Source organism: Micromesistius poutassou (genome assembly GCF_964030765.1).
Source record: "Micromesistius poutassou genome assembly, chromosome: 6".
In the NCBI taxonomy this organism is placed as follows: Eukaryota; Metazoa; Chordata; class Actinopteri; order Gadiformes; family Gadidae; genus Micromesistius; species Micromesistius poutassou.
The window spans coordinates 17,071,605-17,099,104 of record NC_140276.1 but is presented as its reverse complement, the minus strand read 5'-3'; the positions used below and the strand labels follow the sequence as shown (position 1 = coordinate 17,099,104).

The following is a 27,500-nucleotide window of genomic DNA, read 5'->3' as shown; positions in this document are numbered from 1 at the left end:
CCTCATGAGGCTCACAGCCTCAGTCTGAGGTCCTACTGTACCTCATGAGCCCCACAGCCTCACTGAGGTCCTACTGTACCTCATGAGGCTCTCTGACCCACCTACAAACCAGCCGTCGTCACACTGCTCCATCACGTCGATGGTGTCTCCCTCGGTCAGCTCCAGCTCGTCGTCGTTGTGGGGGTGGTAGTTGTACAGCACGGTGAACCTGAACACAGACTTCATTAATGTTACCGACCAGACCGTTGGGAAAAGGATTCCCACGTAACCAAATGATCTAGAAATAATCCAAACCTTCATTAATATGCCGTTCATTTCTAACCTTTATAACATAAATGCTTTACATTTGAGCTTTTATCCTAATTGATAGCACTCGACTAGGATAAAAGCTCAAATGTAAAGCATTTATGTTATATATATATAATAACTACTCACGCTTCCCCCCCACACTGGAAGCCTCCCTGAGGAAATGCTTGGCGCTACAGGAAAGATTTAGAGAGAGAGAGAGAGAGAGAGAGAGAGAAAGAGAGAGAGAGAGAGAGAGAAAAGAGTTAATCAAGGTTTTTCATTAAATAATTTGCAGCATCCCCATGCAAAGGTTCGTATCAATGCTTGGAAAGATGACAAATCTGTTGAACTGAATCATGTTGCCAACAAAACGATGAGAAAAAATATCCTCAACAACAGTGAGCTTATTACTGTTGCATCATGCTTTCAAATAATGAGCACATTTGAAAACACCTGCAATGGAGATTTGAGACGATTATCTTGATTCAGACAACACTGTCATGGGGAAAGCATTTTATAAAGTTATAGTTAGAACAAGCCAAGGATATAACAGATTAACATGCAGAAGCCAGACGCTATTAGGAGTAGTCCTGGTAGTATAAGTCCAATACAAGTATATTGAGTCAGCTATTCTTTAGAGTGCTAGTTCTGCTCTTCTATCGAGCCGCAGACTAACCACGATAAAATAAAGAATCTACAGGAAGCGATCGAAATTCGATGGACAGATTGTAAATGTACTTTTCTAGACAATGATATGAATGACGTATAGGATGAGGGACATATTTCAGCTAGATAAGTAAGAGTGTAGATGTTGATTCATGTTGTATGTGTCATCTTAATTAAATGGACCGCAATAGTATTATGTTTCTGACTCACTGAGTACTAGATTACTAATTGAACATATATTAACCTTGTATATGTATGCCATATTTTGTACTTTGGTTGCAATTTCTCTTTTGTTAACATGGCAACATAGCGTTGCCAAATGTTATTCATAGCGCCTAACCTCATTTTGGACAAAATTCCTTCAAAACAAAAACGACCCCCAGCTCGATACCTTCATAAGATGAGATGAAAGAGTAAAAGCTCCAATATTTTGAGCTGTAACTCATCGTGTTGATGCGCCACACACACACACACAGGGTCTGTATTCCATCAGTGAGGGACGTGAGGCCAGAGGGCCGTGAGGCCAGAGGGACGTGAGGCCAGAGGGACGTGAGGCCCAGAGGGACGTGAGGCCAGAGGGACGTGAGGCCCAGAGGGACGTGAGGCCAGAGGGGCCCAGAGGGACGTGAGGCCAGGGGCCGTGAGGCCAGAGGGACGTGAGGCCAGAGGGACGTGAGGCCCAGAGGGACCTGAGGCCAGAGGGACGTGAGGCCAGAGGGCCGTGAGGCCAGAGGGACGTGAGGCCAGAGGGAGGGACGTGAGGCCAGAGGGAGGGACGTGAGGCCAGAGGGACGTGAGGCCAGAGGGCCGTGAGGCCAGAGGGACGTGAGGCCCAGAGGGACGTGAGGCCAGAGTGAGGCCAGAGGGCCGTGAGGCCAGAGGGCCGTGAGGCCAGAGGGACGTGAGGCCCAGAGGGACGTGAGGCCAGAGTGAGGCCAGAGGGACGTGAGGCCCAGAGGGACGTGAGGCCCAGAGGGACGTGAGGCCAGAGTGAGGCCAGAGGGACGTGAGGCCCAGAGGGACGTGAGGCCCAGAGGGACGTGAGGCCAGAGTGAGGCCAGAGGGACGTGAGGCCAGAGGGACGTGAGGCCAGAGGGATGTAGGGCCCAGAGGGCCGTCAGCAGGCAAACGTTCAGAGTCTCCATCCTTCACTGGATGCAGAGAAACACAATCATCAGACCGTTTAGAGGAGCGTTTGGTTCCTCACTGCCACACATGATGGGAACCAGGAGAGCATTGACAGTCCATGCACTTAGTGACCCCCCACACACACACACACACACACACACACACACACACACACACACACGCGTGCGCGCTGACCTGTACCCTGGGAGCAGGGGAGTGCGTGGGGCCGCGGGGGGGGGAGGAGCAGAGCCGTCTGGAGGGGACGGGACTACGGGGAGGTTTACCTTTGACCACAACCTCCCTCTGGAAGGGCTACACACACACACACACACACGCACACACACACACACACACACACACACACCGCACACGCACACACACACACACACACACACACACACACACACACATACACACACACACCGCACACACACACACACACACACACACACACACACACATACACACACATACACACCGCACACACACACACACCGCACACGCACACACACACAACCAAACACATAGAGCATACTAATCAGCACTAAAATATAGATCAATAATAGCGTGTTTATAATATATCAACTCATAAACTCACTTGAGTCATTATGATAGCCTACAATAGTGCTTTAGTGACACAAATGATGCTCAAGTCAGCGTTAAATGAATAACTGAATCAATGTAAATGTTGTCAGCTTCTAGAGTTGAGGGAACAAACAGCAGGCATCACATCGATTGCCGGCATTCTGCTGTTCAGCATCAACTAGTTCTGCTCTCTGTACCACAGCTTCAGTAATGTACAAACCACATGCACTAGTAAAGCCTGCACTAGTCAACGTCTGACCATTCCAACAATTATACTGACAAATCCAAGACATTAATGCATAATGCATTTGGATTAAATGTCTGTTTGATACCGTATTCATAATGCAACATTTAAAAATGTCAACTTATATAAATCAATACAAAGATACATCTGATTGAGAAAACTGGTTAGATACCGTGTACAAATAGTTCACTGAAGTAATCAGGTTCAGTGAAGTATCATTCAACAGCAAGTTTAAATCATATGAAGAAGGATATGTTTAGAGCTCAACATCAAATGATCTTATTATGGTCTATCGACGTCTGTAACGACTGCAGGTGAGTTTAAAGATGAACTCGGGTTATGCACCTTCTGCCGGGGAGAGCGCAGCTCGGAGCGGAGTCTGGCCCACAGCGGGGAGGGGGCGGGGGTGGGGGCGGGGGAGGGGGCTGGGGAGGGGGCTGGGGCGGGGGCGGGGGAGGGGGAGGGGGCGGGGGAGGGGGCTGGGGCGGGGCAGGGAGACGGGAGGGCTGGTTTGGGGACGGGGGAGTAGGAGTACAGCGGTGCTGAGGCCACAGAGCAGGACTCTGAAGGGGACTGATCAGCCTGTTGACGGAGACACAAGGTTGAGGAGAGCTCAAGTGTGAAGACCAACTTCTAATACAGTGAACAACACACACACACACGTATATACAGTGTGTATACAGTGCATTAGGCACACACACTTTGTGTTAGGTCAAGTTCTGAAGTTATGCCCGAATCAGCAAATTGACTTTTGGCTGTTAGCTTTTCATTGGAAACATTAATCAATCATTCATCAACTATTGGCAAAATAAGACATTAGGAAAAGCTTGAGAAACTTTCTAATGTTCATTTATTTCTTACACCACCAACTCTTTGTTCTTACAGCAAGCTCACAGTATATGTGTGAAAATAACCAAATGATGCACCTCATGCTTAAAAATGTGCAAAATAAATTGTGGCAGTTCTTTCAATCGCCAACGACACCAATGGAATAGAATATAGCCTCCATGGATTACTGTTTGAGCTCCAAACGTCCCACGACCACACACTGGGGCCGGAGGTTAGCCGTAGCGCTCCAGAGGTTAGCCGTAGCGCTCCAGAGGTTAGCCGTAGCGCTCCAGAGGTTAGCCGTAGCGCTCCAGAGGTTAGCCGTAGCGCTCCAGAAGTTAGCTGTAGCGCTCCAGAGGTTAGCCGTAGCGTTCCAGAGGTTAGCCGTAGCGCTCCAGAGGTTAGCCGTAGCGCTCCAGAGGTTAGCTGTAGCGCTCCAGAGGTTAGCTGTAGCGCTCCAGAAGTTAGCTGTAGCGCTCCAGAGGTTAGCCGTAGCGCTCCAGAGGTTAGCCGTAGCGCTCCAGAAGTTAGCTGTAGCGCTCCAGAGGTTAGCCGTAGCGTTCCAGAGGTTAGCCGTAGCGCTCCAGAGGTTAGCCGTAGCGCTCCAGAGGTTAGCTGTAGCGCTCCAGAGGTTAGCCGTAGCGTTCCAGAGGTTAGCCGTAGCGCTCCAGAGGTTAGCTGTAGCGCTCCAGAGGTTAGCTGTAGCGCTCCAGAGGTTAGCCGTAGCTCTCCAGAGGTTAGCTGTAGCGCTCCAGAGGTTAGCCGTAGCGCTCCAGAGGTTAGCTGTAGCGCTCCAGAGGTTAGCTGTAGCGCTCCAGAGGTTAGCCGTAGCGCTCCAGAGGTTAGCCGTAGCGCTCCAGAGGTTAGCCGTAGCGCTCCAGAGGTTAGCCGTAGCGCTCCAGAGGTTAGCCGTAGCGCTCCAGAGGTTAGCCGTAGCGCTCCAGCTGCTCTAGCGTTCCACACACCAGAGGGTAGTTAGTAGTAGTACTGGGGCTGGAGGTTAGTTAGTAGTAGAGGTTAGTTAGTAGTAGGGGCGGTAGTCGTGCTGCGGTACACTGTTACCTGGATTTCCGTCTCTTTTTGACAGCTTTGTTTCCAAGGGTCCAGATGTTGTTTCTCCATTAAGGGTCTGAAGGAAGCTTTCTTTTCCAGTGCGTCGGTTTGACGTTCATCATACTGTTCCATACGCTTCTGGTACTCTCCATCGCTCAGAGGTACGAAGGTGTTTTTTGTGGATTTCACTTTATTCTCATACGCTGAATCCTTTCTGCTGGGTGGTTCCTCCTCTTGTAGCTCTGAGGCTCTCTGATCCTCTGACTGATGCTGTCCTCCTGTGCAGCCTCCACTCCACGGCGCCGCTCTGTTTGGGAGTCGCCTCTTCAACGGCCCCGCCGTCCTCCCAGCTTCCTGTTGAGTCTCCATCTCTGTGTGCGGGGCGGGGTCTGGTCTGATGGTCTTGGGGTCTTTCAGGCGGTCTGGCTGAGTCTGCTTCAGCAGACCAACTTCAGCACAGACGACGTTCGCTCCCTTATCGCGCTCCTCCTCTTCCTCGCTCTCTTCTATGAAGAGCAGGGGGAGGTCCATGACCGCCGCGCTGTCCGACACCTCTTCGTCGTTCAGCCAATCGCAGAGCTGCAGAGCGGCGGGCAGCGGCCTGCTCTGTGGGCGACCGGGATGGATGAAGGACGCCAGCTCTTTGGAGAACTCTTCCTCTTCCTGCTCCCGGGCGAGAGCGGTCTGCTGGTCCAGCCGCGACGCCAGGACCAGCTGAGAGGGGTCTCCAGGGGGGGGGCGGGCCGGGGGGGCGGGGTCTTCAACCACCACCAGGTCCAGGGGGCGGCGAGGGGAGCTGGAGGGGGGGAGCTGGGCAGGAACAGCTCTGAGCTGTGATAGGTTGGCCACGCTGTCAATCAGAGGAATGGGGGACAGGAGGAGGGGGGGCGGGGAGGGGCTTCCCTCTCTGGAGGAGGGGCCAGACAGACAGGAGCTGGGGGAGGAGATGGGGATGAAGCCGTCCTCGGGGGCGGGCGGGGAGGAGAGCGACGGAGAGGAACGGGAAGGAGGGAGGGAGGGGGACATGAAGGGGGAGGCTGAGGGGGGGGGGCAGCGGGGAGAGGGGGAGGTAGCGGCAGAACGGCGACACCAAGGCGTCCAGCTCCTGCATCTCCAGCAGGAGGCCGCAGGGGTAAGGGGGCGGAGTCGGGCCCGGGGTGGAGACCCCGGGCTGGAGGGAGGGGGTGAAGGAGGCGGGGTAGGGTGGGGGGGTGGGGGGGGCGGACAGCGCAGAGGAGGAGGCGCGGCCTCCAGCGGGATGAGAGTGGGAGGGGGGCAGGGGGGAGGAGATGGAGGCTGGGAGGTCAAAGGTCAGTGAGATCCAGTCCTCTGTGAGGGCCTGGAGGGTCGCCTGGGAGGAGGAGGACGAGGGAGCAGGGCCCTTGGGGACGGCCCAGGGGTCAACACGAGGTCGCGAGGGTAAGGGCTGGGGGGGGGGGGGGGGGCAGGGAGAGAGAATATAAGACAATAACACTACTGCTGCGATCACTATTAACGCCTCATTATCACAACCAGAACCTCATCGTTAAAGTAATGCACATTAAAAAATAAATGATCAATCGATGCATTGTTCAGCTCCACATGCTCCGGGCTCCGGTCACATGACTGCGGTCCCCCCCCCCCCCAACACGAGGCAGAACAAGAGGCTGATGCTCAACTGATGCATATGTCCGCTACATGAGCTTTGATCACATTTCGATTGGTTCTTAGTGTTGACATAGTCACTGATGTTTAGGATGATTTCACAGATTGCTTTTACCTTAAATACATTTTATATCAATATCATGCCATGAGAATCAAAACAAACACTTCAAACGGTGAAGTCAAGCCTTGCCATGCTTTTTTTTCCATTGTTTTAGAAATTACTGAGAAAAGATTTTAATAAATGCATATATTGAATAAATGAATGCCGTTGTGGGATACTGGGAAAGTTATAGTGGTGGCAAGTTTATAATGGCAATATTCTATTCAGATGGGATATTCACTTTTGGATATTCCTAAAAACTCTTTCTAAATCATTCTCTAACCTAACACTATGTATGAGGACTTTACTCGCTATCATTTGACATCGGTCAGCTCATCGTTCTCCAACCTAAACCACAATATTCATACTTTGCGGTCACGTGACTACCATGGATACCTGGAGGGCATCAAACGCTGGCAAAATGGAGACGAACATCGGCCAACCAGGGGAATTGCAGACTTGCAGATTTCCGATACTTAAATCAATCAACTATTTAGACCATATGTCACAAAATGTTAAAATTAGATACGAAGAGAAGATAAACATACTCGGAACTTGATATACTGATGTATTCATTGCTTTGAAGCTGGCAAAGACTCTACCAGACTTGGAGTTTGGAGATATTTACATTTATCTCATAGAGAATCTGTAACCTTATACCGCACAAAAATTGAAAGCCTACGGATGGGTTAACAACGCTGTCGTATGGGAGGTGAAAAACAGGAATATCTTCATAATCAAAGCAAAGGTGAATGTTACTATTCCACCATCCACTATGAAATGTCCCCTTTTGTCCGCGATTACATAGCCAATGTGGTCTTATTATAGCCTGATCATTCACTAAAAAACACATAGAAAGATTAAATCATCCAGCATATTATTTCAACAATGTATGAGGGCAGGGATGATCGCACAGTTGCTGTTACAGAATGCTGCGCGATTTAATCTGCAGTGGAATGAGTGCTGGGCGGAGATGTTCGCGCATTTCAGAAGCAGAGATTTCAGAGATTCCGTACAAAAATATGTGTATATATGTCTAATTTGTCAGTTTGCCATGTGTATGCCTGGCACAAATGCTCCCGTTGAACTAATCTTTCCATCATGGCGGTATTTGGACTGAGAGGAACCTAAGGACTGTTCGTGTGGTAATTACTGGCGACGTCCTGATTAGGTTACTAGGTTTCGTTGCTGGAGTTATTGCCCGCCAGTCAGTCGTTGTGATGTCACGTGCAAAGTATGAATAGCCCGTTTGTTTTTGTCGTCCAGAACGACCCTTACCCGTTTTAGAATGTTGGAAGAAACAGCAAAACGTACGTCTAGGTTTGTCTTGGACAACACAAAGTGGATAAATTTATTCTCAGTGGAAAATGCAACATTTTAAGATTCAAGTTTAAGTTTCAGCATTAAAAATTGTTTTGATAAAATTTCTAGCACTCTTCAGTCAGTGAATGTATATGATGTTTAGTACGCTAGTTTTATATGGTTGTTGTGCTTGACTGCCTGCTTCTGTAAGAGACATCTGTTGTTTAGGACTGTTCCCGACTGATTTCTGACCAATCATGGCATCTCTTCCCTGATTGGTTAGGGAAATCCAGCTTGACTGTCAATCACATGCGCACACAGGGCATAGACCTCTGAAGAATAAGTCCCGCCTCCAAGGCTCCGGTTCCCTCGGTCAAATGTCTATGTGAAATAACATGGGAATTTGACATTTGACATTTGAACTACTACACACATTTTCCATCTAGTTTCGCCTGTGTTTTTGGATTGTTGGTGCCGTTAAAGAAGTATTAATGCTTATTAATGCTACTTTAACGGCACCAAAAATCCAAAAACCCAGTTGAAACTAGATGAAAACGGTTGTAGTTGAAAACGGTTGTAGTTGAAAACGTGACGCAGCTTTTACTTCTCCACCACCTACAGAGTTTGTTATGTACGATCATTCATAAACCCCATGTTATTCCCCGTAGACATTTGACCGAGGGAAGTCTTGGAGGCGGGACTTATTCTTCAGAGGTCTATTATCAGCTACACCAAACAAGCAGGGAGGGAGGGAGGGAGAGGGGGGAGGCATTTTTTGGTGGTTATTTTCAAAATTGTCCTTCGCTTTCTATATTGACTCTATATTCTTACCTACAGCACCTATGAGCACACTTTTAAATATCCAACTCACTCTAAAACATGTACAGCGCACACCAAGCCACACAATTAAACATCCAACTCACTCTAGAACGAGTACAGCGCACACCAAGCCACACAGACGGTCTCTAGGCTACCAGGGCATGCTGTGTACCTGTTCAGAGTCCGCTACCGGAGTGCTAGGCTGGCCGCGGGGCGCAGAGACGTAGGAGACGGGGAATATCCCCCGCCGCTGGCCGCCCGGGACTCCGCCCGGGACACAGCCTTCATACCAGTTCTGATCCACCTGCCTCAGTATCACTACGCCTTCTCCCTGGACACATGCACCCCCCCACACACACACATCAGCTCAGGGAACCAACACACTACTTCAGGCCCCGTCCACACGGGCGAAAACTATCTTTCCCCCTCCGTTTTCCTTTGATGCGTTTCAGGAATATCTCCGTAAAGACGGACTCATGGCGAAAACGCATCGAGCCGTAGAAACGCTGTAGTACATATTCAAGACCACTGTGTGGCGCTGGTTCTCCACAAAAAAAAGTGGAGCGCATCAAGCCTGCGCTCTGTATACAAACATACAGTCGAGGAGGAGAAAGCAGTTGTTAAACCTTTTAGATTGAGCAGAAATACTTGTTAATGTACAGTTAGTAATTAAATTGACCAAGGGGCTGTATTTAAAGCTACAAAAATAATACAAATCCAAAAACAATTATAATAATTCAACGCAACTCTAACGTCGTCCAGCTGGTGCGGGGGAGATGACGTCATCGTTTGAGTCTCAGGCGTCCACACGAATCCTAACATGAAACCGCAAAGGTCCGTTTATATCTGATCCACCCGGGACCTGGTTCAGAAAAATGTGTTTTCGGGCATCGAAACGGTCGGCCCAAACGCACAAGACGGACCAATCAGAGGCGGAGGAGGAGGAGCCACAGACAGAGGAGGAGGAGCCACAGACAGAGGAGGAGGAGCCACAGACAGAGGAGGAGGAGCCACAGGGACAGAGGAGGAGGAGCCACAGACAGAGGAGGAGGAGCCACAGGGACAGAGGAGGAGGAGCCTACCTTACGCAGAGACAGCTCCACCGGGGTGTCGGCTGTGAAGTTGAAGCGGACCAGCGCCTCCCCCAGGACGGGGCGGGGGGGGGCGGAGGGCGGGGGGGGGCGGCGGGGCGGGGGGCAGATCTTCTGGAGGAGAGAGAGACAGGTGGGGGGTGAGGGAGCCCTCATGAGACAAACACTGCGACGGACCGACTGGAGAGATGACTGACCTGGACGTAGGAGACGGGGAATATCCCCACTGCTCTCCTGAGCCGGCCTTCATACCAGTTAGTGTCCACCAGTCTGCTGATGGTCACCACGTCGCCTTTCCTCAGGGACAGCTCCCTAAACACAGGAGTTAACCAGCCTTAAGGTGGACCGCAGGAGTCACAGCCAGCCTTAAGGTGGACAGCAGGAGTCACAGCCAGCCTTAAGGTGGACAGCAGGAGTCACAGCCAGCCTTAAGGTGGACCACTGGAGTCACAACCAGCCTTAAGGTGGACCGCTGGAGTCACAGCCAGCCTTAAGGTGGACCACTGGAGTCACAGCCGGTCTTAAGGTGGACCGCTGGAGTCACAGCCAGCCTTAAGGTGGACCGCAGCCCAGTGAGCAGGAGTCACACTGTTCATAAGAACTAGAAAACCTTCAACGTTATTCTGCTGAATATCAATGTTCTTGATATTCTTAATTTAACATACTTATATTATATTCTATGCATTTAATATCTTAACCAAACATGGACATAGTTGATCACGTTGCTGACGTCTATGGGCCCTGGGGTCAGACGGGCTCAGCCAATGAACTCACTTTGAGGTGTGAGCGTCAAAGTTGTAGAGAACCCTGGCGCTCTGGAAACGGAACAAAGACGTTTTAATACACAATTAAAACACAATTAATATTAGAAAAAAATATTACACATTTGATAAATGTATTTTTAATGATTTCCTTTTAATCTTTGTATGGTGATGTAACATAGTTTCCTGAATTTGTCACCAGAGAATGGCTTGTGACCCATTGTCTCACTGAATGTATTCTTGGTAACTCTGCTGCCTGTACTTTCCCAGGATCATGCTATACAATTTAATCAAATCCTTTGCTGGCCGACGTGTCCTAAAAATATGTTTTGTCACACATTAACTCAGACATGAAGTGTGTATTCTCCTTACCTCAACAACAGACGCTCTGTCAGGGAGGCCTGAGTTTGTGAACATGGGCTTTGGTGGCTCTGGGCGTGAAGAAGAGAGGATTTGATTAGGATTTGAACATACTGCAGTTCAAGGTATGCGGTCAAAGTACATATTTTTTATAGTAAATATTTGATATTATATAACTCTATAATGACAACATGGACTAAACACAACACAGCACAACACAACACAAGCCAGAGCAACATCACAACTTCACATTAACAACTGACGGCAACACAAGAAACACAAACAGTTACAGCACAAGACAGAACATAGAGATGGACAAAGGGTCTATTGGATCAGGTTCTATGGTAGATGGAGAAGCAGGGGATTGGTGGACATCTAAACCTCCTCACATGCATGGTAGGTTGCAAGCCAAACAGATATGATGGGAAATATATTTGATTTGATTTCCCCAATCCAACCTGATCAGACCCCCCCCCGTTACTCTTATAGATATGAGATGGGCCTGCGATGGTCACATGAGGGGCGGTGGAGGTGGTGAACCTTGGCAGATCCCACGCTCCTCTCTTCTGTCCCGCCGCTCGTAGCGAGCTACAGCGTGATGATCGGAGAGGCTGTTGGTGCACCGTACGCCAACGCCCAGCTCCCATTGGTTAGTCCCAGCTCTGCTGGTCCTCTGCCCCCCCGCCCTGGGGCCCCCCCCCCGGCCAGAGAGCGCCGGCCGCTGCTGCTCCACCGCCCAGAGGGACGAGCGCCGCTCAGGGGCCCGCGGCGTCCCTCCGCTGTCCCCCTCCTCCCCCTCCTCCCCCCCCTCCTCCCCCTCTTCCCCTTCCTCCCCCTCCTCCCTCAGGTAGTCCCAGATCCCGGTGAGGGCGCGCTCCAGGGCCAGGAACACGGAGCTGGGGGAGCGCGGGGCTCTGCGGGGGTCCGGGGGGGCGGGGGGGGGTCTGGGGGGGTCTAGAGGTCCACTAGGAGGCGGGACGGTGAGGGAGGCAGGGTACGGGTACGGGCTATCTAAGGCTTTGGAACAAGGAGCGGGCCGCCTACCACATTCCTGCTGGGGTGGAAGTGAGCCTGCGGGACTGCGGGACCTGATCGCGGGGCCCCGGGTCGGGACCTGGGGTTTCTCAGAGGACGAAGTGTACTTCCTGTGCTCTGTGGTGGCGGTGGATCCATCTGATCTGTACTGGAGCTCTGCAAAGAATTGCCTTGCTTGCTGTGTGCTTACAGGGTTACCAGTGAGCTTGCAGCGGTCAGGGCCGGAGGAGTTTGGCATCACGCAGGGACTGACAGCTCTTGATTTGGGCGATTTGCTCAAGGCTTGAGCTCCCTGGGTCAGATAAGGAGTGGGACTGAGTAGGCTCGCAAGCTGGTTATGATCTGACCTCTGATGGCCGCTCCCTCCACAGAGGTTTGGACTTGGCGTGGCAGGCGGGGAAGGCCTGCGTGGCAAAGGATTCTTGTGGTTGTTTGAAGGAGAGAAATCGGGAGGATGGGCAGAATAAGATATTCTTTCCTGCTCACTTTTGCTATATATAGAAGAGCCATTGTACACTAACCAGTCCAATGCCAGGCTGCCTTCCTCAACCTTGCATTCCTGTGAAGGGGTTTGCTGAGGGCTGCTGCAGTGCTCTTTGACCTCGCTACATTGGCTGTGGAGATGCTTGCGATGGTGCGTGTAGTTGACGTGGCCTGCATGTGCCCCGTCTTGCATTATTGAGTTGATATAGCGTACGGGAGGGGAATCTGTGCACGTCTCATTGAAATGTCTGCTATCTCCATGTACAGTATGTGAAGTACCACGCTTGCTCTTGCCTATATGTTCCTGATCGTAGCAGAGGTGAGTGTTGTGGTTCAACGGTTGGAACACGGAGCAGCTCTCGGTCTGTGGGGGTTCCTTCTTATCCAGGAAGTGCATCACTGCGGGCTTATGGACAACGGTGGAACGGCCTTCGGGTGCGCGCCGGCTCTCTGGGGCTCCGTCGCTCGTCCCCCCCAGTCGCGAGGCAGGGCCGCGTTGGGGAGGTTTGGAGTTTGGCATCTGGCCTCGACCATGTCCAGCCTCCTCCCCTACTCTGTCGCTCGGCCATCTCTCTCCTCCTCCCCTACATCCAAGGTTTGGCATGGACTGAGATTTGTTGATCAGGCGCTGGAACTGAGAGATGCGGTTCCGCACGGTGGGCGCCGGCGTGGCTCCAGCGCGTTCTGTCTCCTCTCCAGAGTGGAGCGGAACCATTCTGGGCTCAGCCTTGTTCAGCTTGTCATTGACCACCTCTTCTTTGTAGGCCAATATGCGGGCCTGTATGTCACACACCGCTTTGGGGGAATGCCCTGACATCACCTCCTTTCTGTTGATGTTGTGCATAGAGCGGTACAGATTCAGGAAGCCCGCTGAAGTGTGGCCACTCTGTCGGTGGCCCTCTCTCTGCTGCGATCCCAGCGGGAAAGAGCCCACACTTTTGGAGCGCGACGGGGTGACAACATGCGGTTCTCCTGGCTCCTTGCTTCTCCGGATCCTCTGTCGTTCTCCCCTCTCCTCCTCTGCTTCCCCCTTCTCCTCCTCTACATCGGTGTCCGGCTGTGCTCCCTCCTGCGGCCCCTCCTCCCTGCGTCCCTCGGTGGCCTCTATCCAGTAGACGCGTCCCTCTTCAGGTGGGCCCTCGGCCGTGCAGCTCCCTCTCCCGTCGACCTCCTCGTGCCATGTGGCGCTTTTGGTCAATGGTGTGGATGTTTTGTTCATCTTACTTTCCTCTTTTTTGTCCATGTTTCCCAATTCTGCTCTCAGCCTTTGACTGTTCATATCTCCCTCCTCCCTCCCCTCCTCCTCCCCCCCCCATCCATCTGCTAAACACATGCTGCCGACAGAGCTCAGGGCCTCGGTGGACTCTGCACCGCCGTGTGCGTTCTGAGCGTCTTTGTGCCGGAGCAGAGGCGGAGTCTGTTCTGTGTCAGTGTGCTGCAGGTCATGTTCTCCTGGTTGCATGCTTAGTGTGTGACAGCCGTCAACATGGACGCCCCCACCTGAGGACGAGGCGTCCGGCCGCAGTAAGGGAGAGAGACGAAACAGGACATTGTAACATGCACATAGCACACGACAGACAGACAGGAAGGTGTCAGTACGGTTAACCGATGATAACACGGAAAGGCCCAGGGTGTAGAATATGGCAGCAACTAGCTGTGGCTGAACATTTACAGCCTACGAACTAATCCGTTTAACCGTTGAACGCATTGTGTGTAACAGCCTGTTGACGCTCAACACAGTCCACTTACTGCATCCATAGTGCTAATGTAGTGCTAATGTAGTGCTAATGTAGTGCTAATGTAGTGCAACTCCATTCATAGACCTGTATTTATCCCTGAACGCTTTAGATAACATGACGTGTACAGATGTATCACAAATGTTATTTTTGGATAGCAACATTCTTCCATAGGGTAATGGTAAAAAAAGTGAAACTTTTGAAGCAGATGTCTGTCAGTCTGTTGCACTAGCTGCCGCTACACCATACACATTGTACCTTTAACAAACAAGAGGGTGTTTAAGAAATGGTCCTAGGTAGTAGTTATCCTGTTGGTAACCTTTGACTGACCTCTGCTTCTGATAGGTGAAGCACAGCTGTGGGCGGGCGCTGAAGGCCACGCCTGAGCCTGATTGGTGGGGTTACTTCTGACCGGGCTCTGATTGGCTGTATGGCAGCTGGAGGAGTGGGATATTGATGATTGAGATTTCCCCCAGTTGATGTAGTCATCAGACCAACTGTGAGGGAGGACACATTATAAGAATAATGCATGAGGAGTTAGAATGCTGAATGTATCAAAAGGTCCTCACAGTCATCTGTAGGCTCACACTCACCTTGCAGGACTTTGTAGGAATCTGTCTTCCCCACTCAAACGGCTGGATAACTGTACACACACACACACACACACACACACACATACACACACACACACACACACACACACACACACACACACACACACACACACACACACACATACCTAGATTCAGATGTTGAGGCTACACGTGCACCACGGTGTCTCCACCATAAACATATAAATACAAACATCATTTAGAGTCTCAATTAATGTGCCTCCACCTCTAAGATTTATTGAAGTCATTTTTTAGTAAAGTTCAATTCTACTGAATAACGTTAGCTTTGAGTTAACGTTACCGGCTCAGGAAGTGGAGAATCTTCGTTCAGCATCTCATCAAGAGTTTTCTTGGGAGGCTGATGAAGAAAGGAGAGGAGAGGACTCATATAGTAATATAGTTATATAACAATATATAGTCATACAGTCATATAGTCATATAGTCTCAAAGTAGAGTAACAGTAGGCATCATGGTCCACACTACGGGACAACCAACTACCAGCTAAACCAAGGAGAGGAGGAGACAAGAGATCAAGGAACAGGGAAAATTAGATATTTTCCTCAGGAGACAATTTCTAGGTTTTAGGTTTTCTAGGTTTTTGTTTCTAGGTACCATTCCGGTACTCTGTATGCATGGTACCAGGCTATGGCTCCTCACGTACTCTCCTACACCCTGGTCGTGTCTCCCTGACGCTGTTGGCTCACAGGCTCAGAGAAAGGCCTCGGCGTGTTAGCGTCAGCTGAGGAGGACCCCAGCAGAACCATACCGCTGTACCTATAGTACAGATCCCTGGGGTGTCCTTTGGCTCGTTCAGTGGTTCTTCAGTAGAATGAGTAGAATGCCAACACACAACAATCCAAACCCCAGCCAAACAGACACAGGAGTAGCTGCCAACCCATTACCATTCTTAAAAAAAATGTAACATCATCTGGCATCTATTCATTCAGGTTTAGCAAACAAACCATATGAATTCCAAACGTTTCAATTAAATGTAATATATGCCCCAATCAATATCATGTTGACACAATCTCCCTTCCAGAGAAACCAGAACTTACCGGGCGGCCAAACTCTAACTCAGCAAAAAACCTGAACCAGGGCTCATCCTCAACAGACAGATCAGAGGGACGGACGGGCTAGGGGAGGAAGGAGGAGGCACAGAGGAAGGATGGGAAGGAAGGAGAGGTTAAGGAGGAACGGATACTAGGAATGGGATAAAGTAGAAGATGGCGGTAGAGATGGATTTGTTGGTGTGGATGAAGGCGTGGCTGCTTGGACGTATCACGTGGTGTCTGACCAAGACTGGCATTCTCACTTCGGTCACGTGGGCCAAGTTTGTAGCAAATCAATTTTGATCTAATTTTTTTCAAATAATTGTCCTTTTCTTTGACTTTGAGTCACTGCTAACTCTAATAATAACTGCTGCTCTGGTTTTGGTCACCAGAGCTACGCTGAACGGCAAAAGGACTGACAGCGTCCGCCCTGGAGCCCTGAGCCATGCTCCTGTGCAGTGGTCCTCTGTGATTGATGTGATAATGAGCCATGCTCCTGTGCAGTGGTGCTCTGTGATTGATGTGATAATGAGTCATGTGGGGATAATGAGCCATGAGGCTGTTGTAGGGTCAGTACACCGGCTCTAGTCCAGCTGTAGTACATTCACTGTCGCTGCCGACCTGGTGGCGTTATGAGGGGAGATAAACCAGGGAACCCATGACTCCATAAGACAGAAGGTGTGTGTGTGTGTGTGTGTGTGTGTGTGTGTGTGTGTGTGTGTGTGTGTGTGTGTGTGTGTGTGTACTGACCGGCTGCTCTCTCTCCAGGACAGACGAGCGTCCCGGCTCGTAGTCAAAGATGCTGCGCGGCTCCGCGCGGTACGGCCCCCCGGCCCCCCTCCTGAACGCACACACACACACACACACACACACACACACACACACACACACACACACACACACACACTCTGTTGACGGTGTGTGTGTGACTCTGTGGGCACCGTACCGGGCGTGTCTCTCTCTCTGACCTGTCTCTGTGTGCGTCCCGGGGGGAGGGGGACGATAGGCCGCCGCCCGGGCCGGGGGGCAGGCGGCTGGGATCAGGGTTGTTGCTAGGCAACGGTTTGTTTGCGACACCTGGAACAAAGGCAACCAGAGCCGCCGTAGCCGTTAGCCTCATGAACCCTACAGCTACAGGCTGGTGGAACATCATTCTGCCTTCATATAAGGAATGTTCAATATGCAAGATTTCCTATTTTTCCTAAAATCTGCTCCTCACCCCTCCTTCTCACTCCTCTCACTCCTCACCCCTCTCTCTCACCCCTCCCTCTCACTCCTCACCCCTACCTCTCACTCCTCACCCCTCCCTCTCACTCCTCACCCCTCCCTCTCACTCCTCTCACTCCTCACCCCTCTCTCTCACCCCTCCCTCTCACTCCTCACCCCTCCCTCACTCCTCACCCCTCCCTCTCACTCCTCTCACTCCTCACCCCTCTCTCTCACCCCTCCCTCTCACTCCTCACCCCTCCCTCACTCCTCACCCCTCCCTCTCACTCCTCACCCCTCCCTCTCACTCCTCTCATTCCTCACCCCTCCCTCTCACTCATCTTACTCCTCTCATTCCTCACCCCTCCCTCTCACTCATCTTACTCCTCTCACTCCTCACCCCTCCCTCTCACTCCTCACCCCTCCCTCTCACTCCTCTCACTCCTCACCCCTCCCTCTCACTCCTCTCACTCTGAGCCCCCCCACCCTGACAATGCAGGCGTGATAAACCCTTTTGATGGGCCCCCCCGCCCTTTTGATGCTGCCTTCAGAGCAATAAGCCCTGCTCCTGTAGTCTGAAATAGTTTCATGATGTGTGAACATAATAATGTGAACCCCTGATGACACGAGGCTCACCCTGAGTGCTGCTGGAGGCTTCTGCCGGTTCTGGACCTAAACATGAAACACAAAGGGTCAACTTCAGTGAGAGCTTCAATTAAAACACTCCATTCCGGGTCCAATTGAACCTGTGGATAAAGGGTTGGATTATGATAGGACACATGAACCACAGTGCAGTCTGTATCCCACACGCTCAGTGACAGGAGAACACATTCCCTCAGCTCTGTTCAGGAATGTTCACCCAGCGAGGGAGAGCGGCGCGGCCAGCAGAGGGCGCTAACGCAACACTGGTTGAAGCCAGCCGCCGTCCAGACTAACAGGAGCTCCTGGATTTTGGAATCTGTCCAGAAAAAAGGACCTTGTTTGCAAAAAAAAGAAGCTGTATTGGTATAATAGAATAGAATATATAATATAGAAGTAAGTATGGGATCACCCGAAAAACGTTTGCTCGTTAATTCACCGACTTGATACGGGCCTCAGTGTCGTCTTCTGATTGGTCCGATCGTTCTACGGTACAGAGCCTTACGTCAATGCGTGTGTGAAGGTGAAGCTGCCACAAGCTGGGATGGGATCGCACCGTGAGACTACAAGTGTAAGCTGAGCCTGATTCCTGAATGGATAGAACATAAAAATACACTCCGCTAACAAATCCAGGGTGGTCTCAGGATTACATCAGATTCATCTGGAAGGTCAGCTGTATTGTGAAGCGTCTGGTGCCTCTGAGTCACCAGTGTAGACTGAGACGGTCCTCAGAGAGCAGTCTCTACAGCCAGGCCCACCTTCACCCACTCACCTGCTTTTTGGACCACATGAATCTTGTTGTACATGTTACGATACCAGTCCCTTCCTCTCTGAAAAACACAACACAGAACTGATGAAGGACGAGGGAAGCACTCGGAGGAAGACGCAGCCTGGCTCCTAGGGGCCCCTAGGGGCCAGGGGTTATCTGTGGTGGTCCACAGTACTGTGTGGCCCCTAGGGGCCAGGGGTTATCTGTGGTGGTCCACAGTACTGTGTGGCCCCTAGGGGCCCCCTAGGGGCCAGGGGTTATCTGTGGTGGTCCACAGTACTGTGTGGCCCCTAGGGGCCAGGGGTTATCTGTGGTGGTCCACAGTACAGTGTGGCTCCTAGGGGCCAGGGGTTATCTGTGGTGGTCCACAGTACTGTGTGGCCCCTAGGGGCCAGGGGTTATCTGTGGTGGTCCACAGTACTGTGTGGCCCCTAGGGGCCACGGGTTATCTGTGGTGGTCCACAGTACTGTGTGGCCCCTAGGGGCCCCCTAGGGGCCACACAGTACTGTGGAGCTTTGGTAGAGAACTCCTCCCGTCCAGCCAGCGCTCACCGTTGTGCTGGAGGGCTGGTCCAATGGGCTGCAGGTCCTCTGCTCCCCGCTGATGTGATCTAGCAGAGCGTTTGTGTTAATAGACCCGTCAGCTTATTTTGTACAATAAGCATTGAAATTCCTACTTATATATATTCTTAATACATTAAATAATTATTATGGATTAATACAAAAGTCTTCATTGTATAAAAGAGACCTACTAGCAAATCAATCCTAATAATTATTCATGAGCTGCAGTGACATCACAGACTCACACTCCTCTCACGCACACAAAGGGACAACACAGACTCACACTCCTCTCACGCACACAAAGGGACAACACAGACTCACACTCCTCTCACGCACACAAAGGGACAACACAGACTCGCACCCTCACGCACACAAAGGGACAACGCAGACTCACACCCTCACGCACACAAAGGGACAACACAGACTCACACCCTCACGCACACAAAGGGACAACACAGACTCACACCCTCACGCACACAAAGGGACAACACAGACGGCAGCCGTCCCAATCAGCTTACTTTCATTTAATCTGCTGTCTTGGCCTTAGGGCCGCTGACGTGCCGCGCTGAACGGCTCAGCGTGGCTTTACAGTCCTCCCATCTCACCCACCAGGGACACACAGACCTAGTCCTGGGCCCAGAGGGGAGTGTCTATATACACGTGTGTGTGTGTGTGTGTGTGTGTGTGTGTGTGTGTGTGTGGTGAGCAGCCCACCTGCACTCCGACTGTGCCTGAGCTCCAAGCCAAATGAGGAGGTGGAGGAGGAGAGAGGGGTGGAGGAGGAGAGAGGGGTGGAGGAGGAGAAAGGGGTGGAGGAGGAGAGAGGGGTGGAGGAGGTGGAGGAGGTGGAGGGAGGAGGGCAGGAGGGAGAGAGGGGGAGGCCTTGGTGTCGACCGCCAGCAGAAGAGGTGAAGGGTCGGAGGGGAGGAGGGGGGGAGAGCGGAGGGAGAGACGACGGGCTGCCATTCCCCTTTAACGAGGAAGTGGAGAGAGAGAGAGAGAGAGAGAGAGAGAGAGAGAGAGAGAGAGAGAGAGACAGAGAGAGATAGAGAGAGAGAGAGAGAGAGAGAGAGAGAGAGAGAGAGAGACAAAGAGAGACAGAGAGAGATAGAGAGAGACAGAGAGAGAGAGAGACAGAGAGACAGAGAGAGAGACAGTGAGACAGAAAGAGAGAGAGGATTGTGGCAATTAGTAAAATATATATATCATAAATATTTTGATTTGTGCAAATATTGATTTGAACATAAACTGTTACACTGAAAATACGAATAACAACTGTATGTGGTTTCGCTCTGTTCTTAACAACCAAATCTATCAAATGTCTCTTAAACAAATGAATGGATAGGCTATGATATAAAGCTGAACACAGGACGTGTGTTCTTGTGTGGATCCAGACCCATTAGTGTGGGGATAAAGAACGTTCTTCTAACCCAGTACCTTTACGGTCAAACAGTGGATTAATGTTGACTCTATGGCGCTCACCATTCTGCTCCCCAGCGCCGCCGGCCTCCTGCTCAGGTTCAGCTGAACGCTACGGAACCCTTTAGCCGCCAGCGAGGACGGGGCGGGGCCCGGGGCCCGCAGGGGCTCCGGACGCCAGACACCTGAAACAAAGAGCTCACCTGTAAACAAAGAGCTCACCTGTAAACAAAGAGCTCACCTGTAAACAAAGAGCTCACATGTAAACAAAGAGCTCACCTGTAAACAAAGAGCTCACCTGTAAACAAAGAGCTCACCTGTAAACAAAGAGCTCTCATGTAAACAAAGAGCTCACCTGTAAACAAAGAGCTCTCATGTAAACAAAGAGCTCACCTGTAAACAAAGAGCTCTCATGTAAACAAAGAGCTCACATGTAAACAAAGAGCTCACATGTAAACAAAGAGCTTGATGTAAACAAAGAGCTCACATGCTTACAGACTGCATGCACTACATGTTTTGTTATCTAGTCATTTGTCATCTAGATTTTAATTAGATTTTTAATTTCCATGCGTTTGATTAAAAGCATTATATTAAAAGGCGTTCATATGAACACACAGATCGGCCCTCACACATTCACACGGACAAAGCCCCTAAAATGATTCAATGGTTTTAGGAGGCATTAACCTACATTTGCTCTTAAACTGGGACACAAAGGTACAATGAGTTAAATATTGAAATACCAGGCTCCATGATGCTCTTGTTGCTCCTTAGTGGATCCTGTGGACAAAATACAAAAATAAATGAATATAAAAACAAATAGTTAACAGGGTTAGGTGAAATGTAACTAAATATTAATTATCTCCCGAAAAAGGATTCATATTATTTATTTCTCCCCCTACCAAATGCTCTTTCTTGTATGAAAATGCTAAATTGCCATTAGATCTACTGACAAACCCCATTTTGTGTCTAAAAGTTTAAACGTCATAAACACCAATCACCACTAAACGTTGTACAGCTGCACCTGTTCTAATAATAACGAATGGTGATAGTGTGTTAGGGTTAGGGTCAGAGACAGGCGTTAGATAGTGGGGCTGTATGGTGGTGATAGTGTGTTAGGGTCAGAGACAGGCGTTAGATAGTTGGGCTGTAGGGTGGTGATAGTGTGTTAGGGTCAGAGACAGAGAGTTAGTCGACCCGGGGTAGGTGTCCACTGTCCTCTCAGAGCTAGGGGGTCAGTGGACGTACAAACAGACCTTTGTGTGGACATCTCTGATGTACAAAGAGTTGTACTGACATGCAAATATAGGGCATACTCATGTCCAACATGAAGTGTATTTGCTCTCTTCAAAGTCAATGGTATGTTGTGTTTTTCTTTTTTACATATAGGGTAGTGTTACCCTAACCTGTATACAAACTTAATAAAACCATTATATATAGTTATAGTTTTTTTAAATGAAGTATTGTTTCATTATTACTGACAGTGGGATTGAGTCAGCTGTTATTGGTGCTCCATCATTTAGGCCACGCCCTCTCTGGGTGGAGGGCGGGCTGTGACACCAACCCTCCTCTGTTCCCTTCTGATATTATTAATGAAAGAATGTGGACCAGATGTTTCTGTATTCATGTCCCGTCAGTCGGGGGGGGGGGGGGGGGGGGGGGGCACCTCCGACCGTCCAACACACCCACAGGAACACAGATCCACACATGGGCGCATAACGTTTCATATTCTAAATATTGTGTACGTAATGCAAATAGAATGCAAATGAAGTGTAACGACGAACAGAAAATACAAATGATGTCCAAAGTTCACAGCCTCAGTGAGGGGGCGGCCCCACACACCGTCTATTGATAACGTATGAGGCTCTTACTAAAATACTAACTCTACCTTTTGCAAAGCCCATTATATTATATATATATATATATTATATATATATATTCAGTTGTCTGCGGCGTGTGGAGCAGCTCGTCTCGGGGGTATAAATACACCTCAGGGTTTAAATGGTTCTTCAAGAATCTGAAGTTCGCAACGGAGCTATTAGCGACATTGTGACGCAACGCCTGACCCTCCACCCCAACGCCTGACCCTCCACCCCAACACCTGACCCTCCACCCCAACGCCTGACCCTCCACCCCAACACCTGACCCTCCACCCCAACGCCTGACCCCCTGACCCTCCACCCCAACGCCTGACCCCCTGACCCTCCACCCCAACGCCTGACCCCCTGACCCTCCACCCCAACGCCTGACCCCCTGACCCTCCACCCCAACGCCTGACCCCCTGAAGATGAACCTCAACCCCAACTTGAACCTGGAGCCTCACCCGCTGGAGCTACGCCCGCTGGAGCTACGCCCACTGGAGCTACACCCGCTGGAGCTATCTTTTATTCTTTAAACAGCTAAACCTCAGTGTATACGGAGATACCATCACAACATCACAACAAACCACCAGGGGGAGAGGAACTACTAGGAGAGAGGAGAGAGGACTCTGAACTACTAGGAGAGAGGAGAGAGGACTCTGAACTACTAGGAGAGAGGAGAGAGGACTCTGAAAGTAGTAATTTGGCTGATTTGTTGTGATAAATCAGTACTAAATTACATTGATCTAAGTAGATTGATGCAAATACATGAAATGATTGAAATGGGAGGAAGCACTACGGTGGGTTCACTCATCGCCACTTAACGGTCTCCATGTATAAAGTTGTGGTATTGTTCTTCAATATGATTATGACCTGAGGTTAAAAGTTTTTTTGTTTTTTTTCATATTTTACATAAGTTAAACTTCTAATAAAAATAAAAATATATATATATGTACCGAAATATAGAAACGAAAACATGAGTGAAATAAATGAATGAAACTGAATCAAAGAAGGAGAGGTCAATGAGAATGTTTGGCGCAAACCGCTGCAGCCATTGAACCTCCACTCTGAACAGCAGCACAGTGATACACCATCCTCACGTCACCATCCTCACGTCACCATCCCCACGTCCCGCCGTGTCGGGATCACATTAACGATCAGCTAGCGGACACGATGTAACAAACATAGGCGTACACCGGTACACCACCCAAACCATGCATTTAATAACACTGACAGTCGTCACACGCACCGCATGGCCTGCGCTGCACCTGGGACACAAAAGCTTTGACACAGTAGTCTCGAATAGACTCTCTCTCTCTCTCTCTCTCTCTCTCTCTCTCTCTCTCTCTCTCTCTCTCTCTCTCTCTCTCTCTCTCTCTCTCTCTCTCTATATATATATATATATACATATATGTTGTAGATTACCTCAGTCAGTATACGTGCTTTAAGGATGAGGAGAACAGGACACCCGTCTCCCCCATAAACCATTAGGCCATCTTCGAGAAGAATTGAGCAGGTGCGGATAATTCTACAACAGCAAACAAATGTGGAGGACAGTCCGCCGCATGGAGGAGGAATAACCTACCGCACACGACCACAGCCTCCTCTAGATCTGCCCCTCACAACACGCTCGCTTCCATTCGATTCCACTTCCTATGTGTAACTCTGCACGTCGACTCTCTCCCTCGCTGCTCCCGGTGTGGGTCGCCGCTGGGTCTGGCGCGTTAGAATAGCGCGGTGTAGTGTTGCTGCTCCCCTCCCTCCCTCCCCCCCCGGGCTCGATATGGCTCCGCGGCGCTAACTATGTCACCCATCCTGTGGTGTGAGTGTGAAAAAAAAAAAATATATATATATATTGTTAATAATCGTAGTTTGTCATAATACATGTGGTGAACTCAAGGCCGACATCCCGCCATGCTGCCCCCCTCACAGCATCCCACCACAATCTAGATCTCAACAGCTGACATACACAAAACAACAATGTTCAACACACACACACACACACACACACACACACACACACACACACACACACACACACACACACACACACACACACACACACACATATTCTAGCTCGTCACACAAACCTGTCACAAGAAGATGCTTCTTTCATGGGTTCAAGTTGTAGTCGTATCGTCGCATCCTCGTTGCGCGTGTCTCGTACGTATCCCGTGGTTACTAAGGTAACCGTCTCCTCCACTGGAAGCTGGGAGAGGGCGTTGCCACGCATGGGCCCGGCGGTGACTTTCAGGCTCCTGCCCGAGAGGTAGAGACGGCGGCTTCCCGTCCAACACACCAAAGAACACTGGCGATTTCTGGTGCACAGAGCCGTTCTAATCCGTCGGCATCCTGTGTTAACACTGGACCAATCAAAGGCAGCACAGTGGGGTTTATTTTGAACGTAATCCCGCAGACAGATAGAGGCGGCAGCTCAAGTCTCAATCCCACCGTCGTAGTGGTGGTAGGGGGTAATAACCTGCAGAGTCAACCCCGACAGGGTGGTCCGTCCCGGCCGCGGAGAGGCGGACGGAGGCCTCGTTTCCTGCGATACAAGCAGAAACTAAACATAAACATAGCATAAGACTATATCTGATTTTGTAACTTCTTGTCTTTATTATATAAGCAACAGTGACGCCTTGTGGGAAAGGTGTAGTCCTAATTGTTTTTCGGAAAGTCAAATTTGGAATTATGAAGCTTTTGTATCCCTAAAGGCTATGGCAATATCCTGGGATGCATGTTTCTGGAGACTGCTCCAATTTTGAGAGAAGCTCAGTTAAGAAATTAAAAATCATGTTAAATTGCAGTGATACAATAAAATAATGCCGTTTTAAATCATCAGATATAGGCCTCATTTAAAACGTACATGTTCAACAACACAATGTAAGGCAATTACTGATAAGTAATTATGGAGAAGGAAAGGAATTCTTGTATTTTTAGTTGTTTCTGCTGTTGCATTGGATATCCAAAAATAATAAAAGGTCAGAATGGTTGGTTTAATTGTATTTAAGAGTCGTATATTTTAAACCTTTTGTTAAACAATTATTTGTTGCATGTCAATATTATGATTTATATTATTATTATTATAAATATTATTATATTTTGAACTTTAGGTTTATACTTTTGATCGACTTTTGGTGTAACCTTTGGTGACGCAAACACATTTTCATTCCTAGTATGTGATTGATTTAGAGTTCAGTTTTCATTTTAGAAGGGAATAGACAATACTGTGCAAAAACTGATGAAAATAGTCCTAGTTGCCGGTGTGTAGCAGCCACGGTGAAGGAGAAAGTGTGCAGAGGCAGAGTAGTGATTCGTCCACCAGGTGGCGTGGTGCGCTTTGTAATGGGTCCCGGTTCAGGCGGATTCATGAAGAGATGGAGGTCCTAAGGACAACTTTTATTTTCTTTAACTAACAAAAACACGTAGTCCGAAACACTGTGTGTGTGTGTGTGTGTGTGTGTGTGTGTGTGTGTGTGTGTGTGTGTGTGTGTGTGTGTGTGTGTGCGTGCGTGCGTGCGTGCGTGCGTGCGTGCGTGCGTGCGTGCGTGCGTGCGTGTATTCTGAAACAAATAATTAAAACAAATTCTATTAGAGTGTAATTTTAATGTCACAATTCAAATATCAAAATTAACATACCATTACACTATGACAAAAAACAAACAGGTCGTTTCACCTTGTTGTATACGATAGCAACACATATCCTCTTCAAAAAGAAACACAGATGAATGATTCTGTATTCTATTAATTGTATTGTTTATCAATCAATGTGCACATATCAGATGTTGGGTCTTTAATACGTAGCTCAGTCAGCGGGCCACTGTGTTCAACAGCCTGATAGCATCAGCATTAGCATTAGCATTAGCCCAAGTCTGATTATTTGACAGTTGAGCTCCAACAATTAAACTCAAGTGTCAATCAAATGAAAAGGTTCCAAATTGCAATTTCCTAATAAGAGTGCAATATGTTATACATAAACTATAACAAGACCCCATCCTCATATAGAACATATAAAGAGCCCATCCTCATATAGAACATATAAAGACCCATCCTCATATAGAACATATAAAGACCCCATCCTCATATAGAACATATAAAGACCCCATCCTCATATAGAACATATAAAGACCCATCCTCATATAGAACATATAAAGCCATGGTTTTCTATTCAGAAAACGCAATGTGGAACTGAACTGGGAGACAGGAAATGTAAAAGGGGTAAACATATGAGGTTGAGAATCAAGCATCTCTTGTTATTCCACAGCCTGATGAGAGGCTCAAGGGTTAAGGCAGAGCAGGCATCAGTGAGGCTCTATATCTCTACAGGCCACCCTCTGTGTGATCCGTACTCCAGCAGTTCTTCACTGCAGAAACATTAGAGCTTCCATTCACTTCTGAACGCTGTACTCCAGAGCCCTTAGTGCAGTATCAGAAGCACCTCTTCTTCTAGAGCTCACAGCCTTCTTAACTTCCTCCTCCTCTTCTGGCTCTTCTCTCTTCTGATTTGCATTCATGTGTTCTCTCCTCTCATTTGATTCCCTCACACAGTGAGTCCCATGAGGAGGAGGAGGAGGAGGAGGAGGAGACAGACTGGTACTCCTCTGGTCAGGTCACTCCTAAAACACAAAGAAGACACAAACCACGGTTCAACTCTAGTGGTACATCCTGTGGTAACCAGTCGGTGGTCAGATTAGATCTTCATTAAGAACATAATAAAGTCCACAGTGTACTCAAAGAGCTGGTGGTACGCACCAGACCACCCAGCGGACCACCCCACTGCTGAGGGAAAACCACAGCCTACAGATGTGGTTTAAACCAGCCTCCTCTGGTCCTGCCCTTCACTGCTGCAGCAGAGCATCCTCTAGAGCAGAGGACCCTCTAGAGCAGAGGAGCCTCTAGAGCAGAGGACCCTCTAGAGCAGAGCATCCTCTAGAGCAGAGGAGCCTCTAGAGCAGAGCATCCTCTAGAGCAGAGCATCCTCTAGAGCAGAGCATCCTCTAGAGCAGAGGAGCCTCTAGAGCAGAGCATCCTCTAGAGCAGAGCATCCTCTAGAGCAGAGCATCCTCTAGAGCAGAGGAGCCTCTAGAGCAGAGCATCCTCTAGAGCAGAGGAGCCTCTAGAGCAGAGCATCCTCTAGAGCAGAGGAGCCTCTAGAGCAGAGGACCCTCTAGAGCAGAGCATCCTCTAGAGCAGAGGACCCTCTAGAGCAGAGGACCCTCAGCTGGAGCAGCAGATCTGCTGCTGTCAGACAATGTTGTGTAGGTTTC

The 27,500-nt window shown here is 49.5% G+C and overlaps 2 protein-coding genes across 2 annotated transcripts in view; both read right to left on the bottom strand.

Moving 5' to 3' along the window:
- LOC311345263 (uncharacterized protein) overlaps positions 1-23,905 on the bottom strand; it is a 26,076-nt gene extending 2,171 nt beyond the window's left edge. Inside the window, exons 1-25 of the mRNA XM_084469628.1 lie at positions 23,659-23,905; positions 21,118-21,154; positions 20,441-20,562; positions 19,673-19,928; positions 18,950-19,008; positions 18,401-18,458; positions 17,626-17,661; positions 16,752-16,860; positions 16,534-16,624; positions 15,790-15,867; positions 15,036-15,092; positions 14,717-14,766; positions 14,454-14,620; positions 10,882-10,940; positions 10,523-10,563; positions 9,946-10,060; positions 9,740-9,862; positions 8,830-8,988; positions 6,024-6,218; positions 5,883-5,963; positions 4,802-5,755; positions 3,257-3,493; positions 2,278-2,394; positions 436-479; positions 102-208 (exon numbers count right to left, since the gene is read on the bottom strand). Of these exons, the coding sequence (XP_084325754.1) occupies positions 102-208; positions 436-479; positions 2,278-2,394; positions 3,257-3,493; positions 4,802-5,755; positions 5,883-5,963; positions 6,024-6,218; positions 8,830-8,988; positions 9,740-9,862; positions 9,946-10,060; positions 10,523-10,563; positions 10,882-10,940; positions 14,454-14,620; positions 14,717-14,766; positions 15,036-15,092; positions 15,790-15,867; positions 16,534-16,624; positions 16,752-16,860; positions 17,626-17,661; positions 18,401-18,458; positions 18,950-19,008; positions 19,673-19,928; positions 20,441-20,562; positions 21,118-21,154; positions 23,659-23,721 (3,415 nt within the window). The 5' untranslated portion in view covers positions 23,722-23,905. The remainder of the gene's footprint in view (positions 1-101; positions 209-435; positions 480-2,277; positions 2,395-3,256; positions 3,494-4,801; positions 5,756-5,882; positions 5,964-6,023; positions 6,219-8,829; positions 8,989-9,739; positions 9,863-9,945; positions 10,061-10,522; positions 10,564-10,881; positions 10,941-14,453; positions 14,621-14,716; positions 14,767-15,035; positions 15,093-15,789; positions 15,868-16,533; positions 16,625-16,751; positions 16,861-17,625; positions 17,662-18,400; positions 18,459-18,949; positions 19,009-19,672; positions 19,929-20,440; positions 20,563-21,117; positions 21,155-23,658) is intronic.
- Positions 23,906-25,855: 1,950 nt separating this feature from the next.
- The window catches only part of atoh8 (atonal bHLH transcription factor 8), a 7,866-nt gene continuing 6,221 nt past the window's right edge, over positions 25,856-27,500 (bottom strand). The window contains exon 4 of the mRNA XM_084469369.1: positions 25,856-26,849. Coding sequence (XP_084325495.1) covers positions 26,844-26,849 — 6 coding nt within the window. The 3' untranslated portion in view covers positions 25,856-26,843. The remainder of the gene's footprint in view (positions 26,850-27,500) is intronic.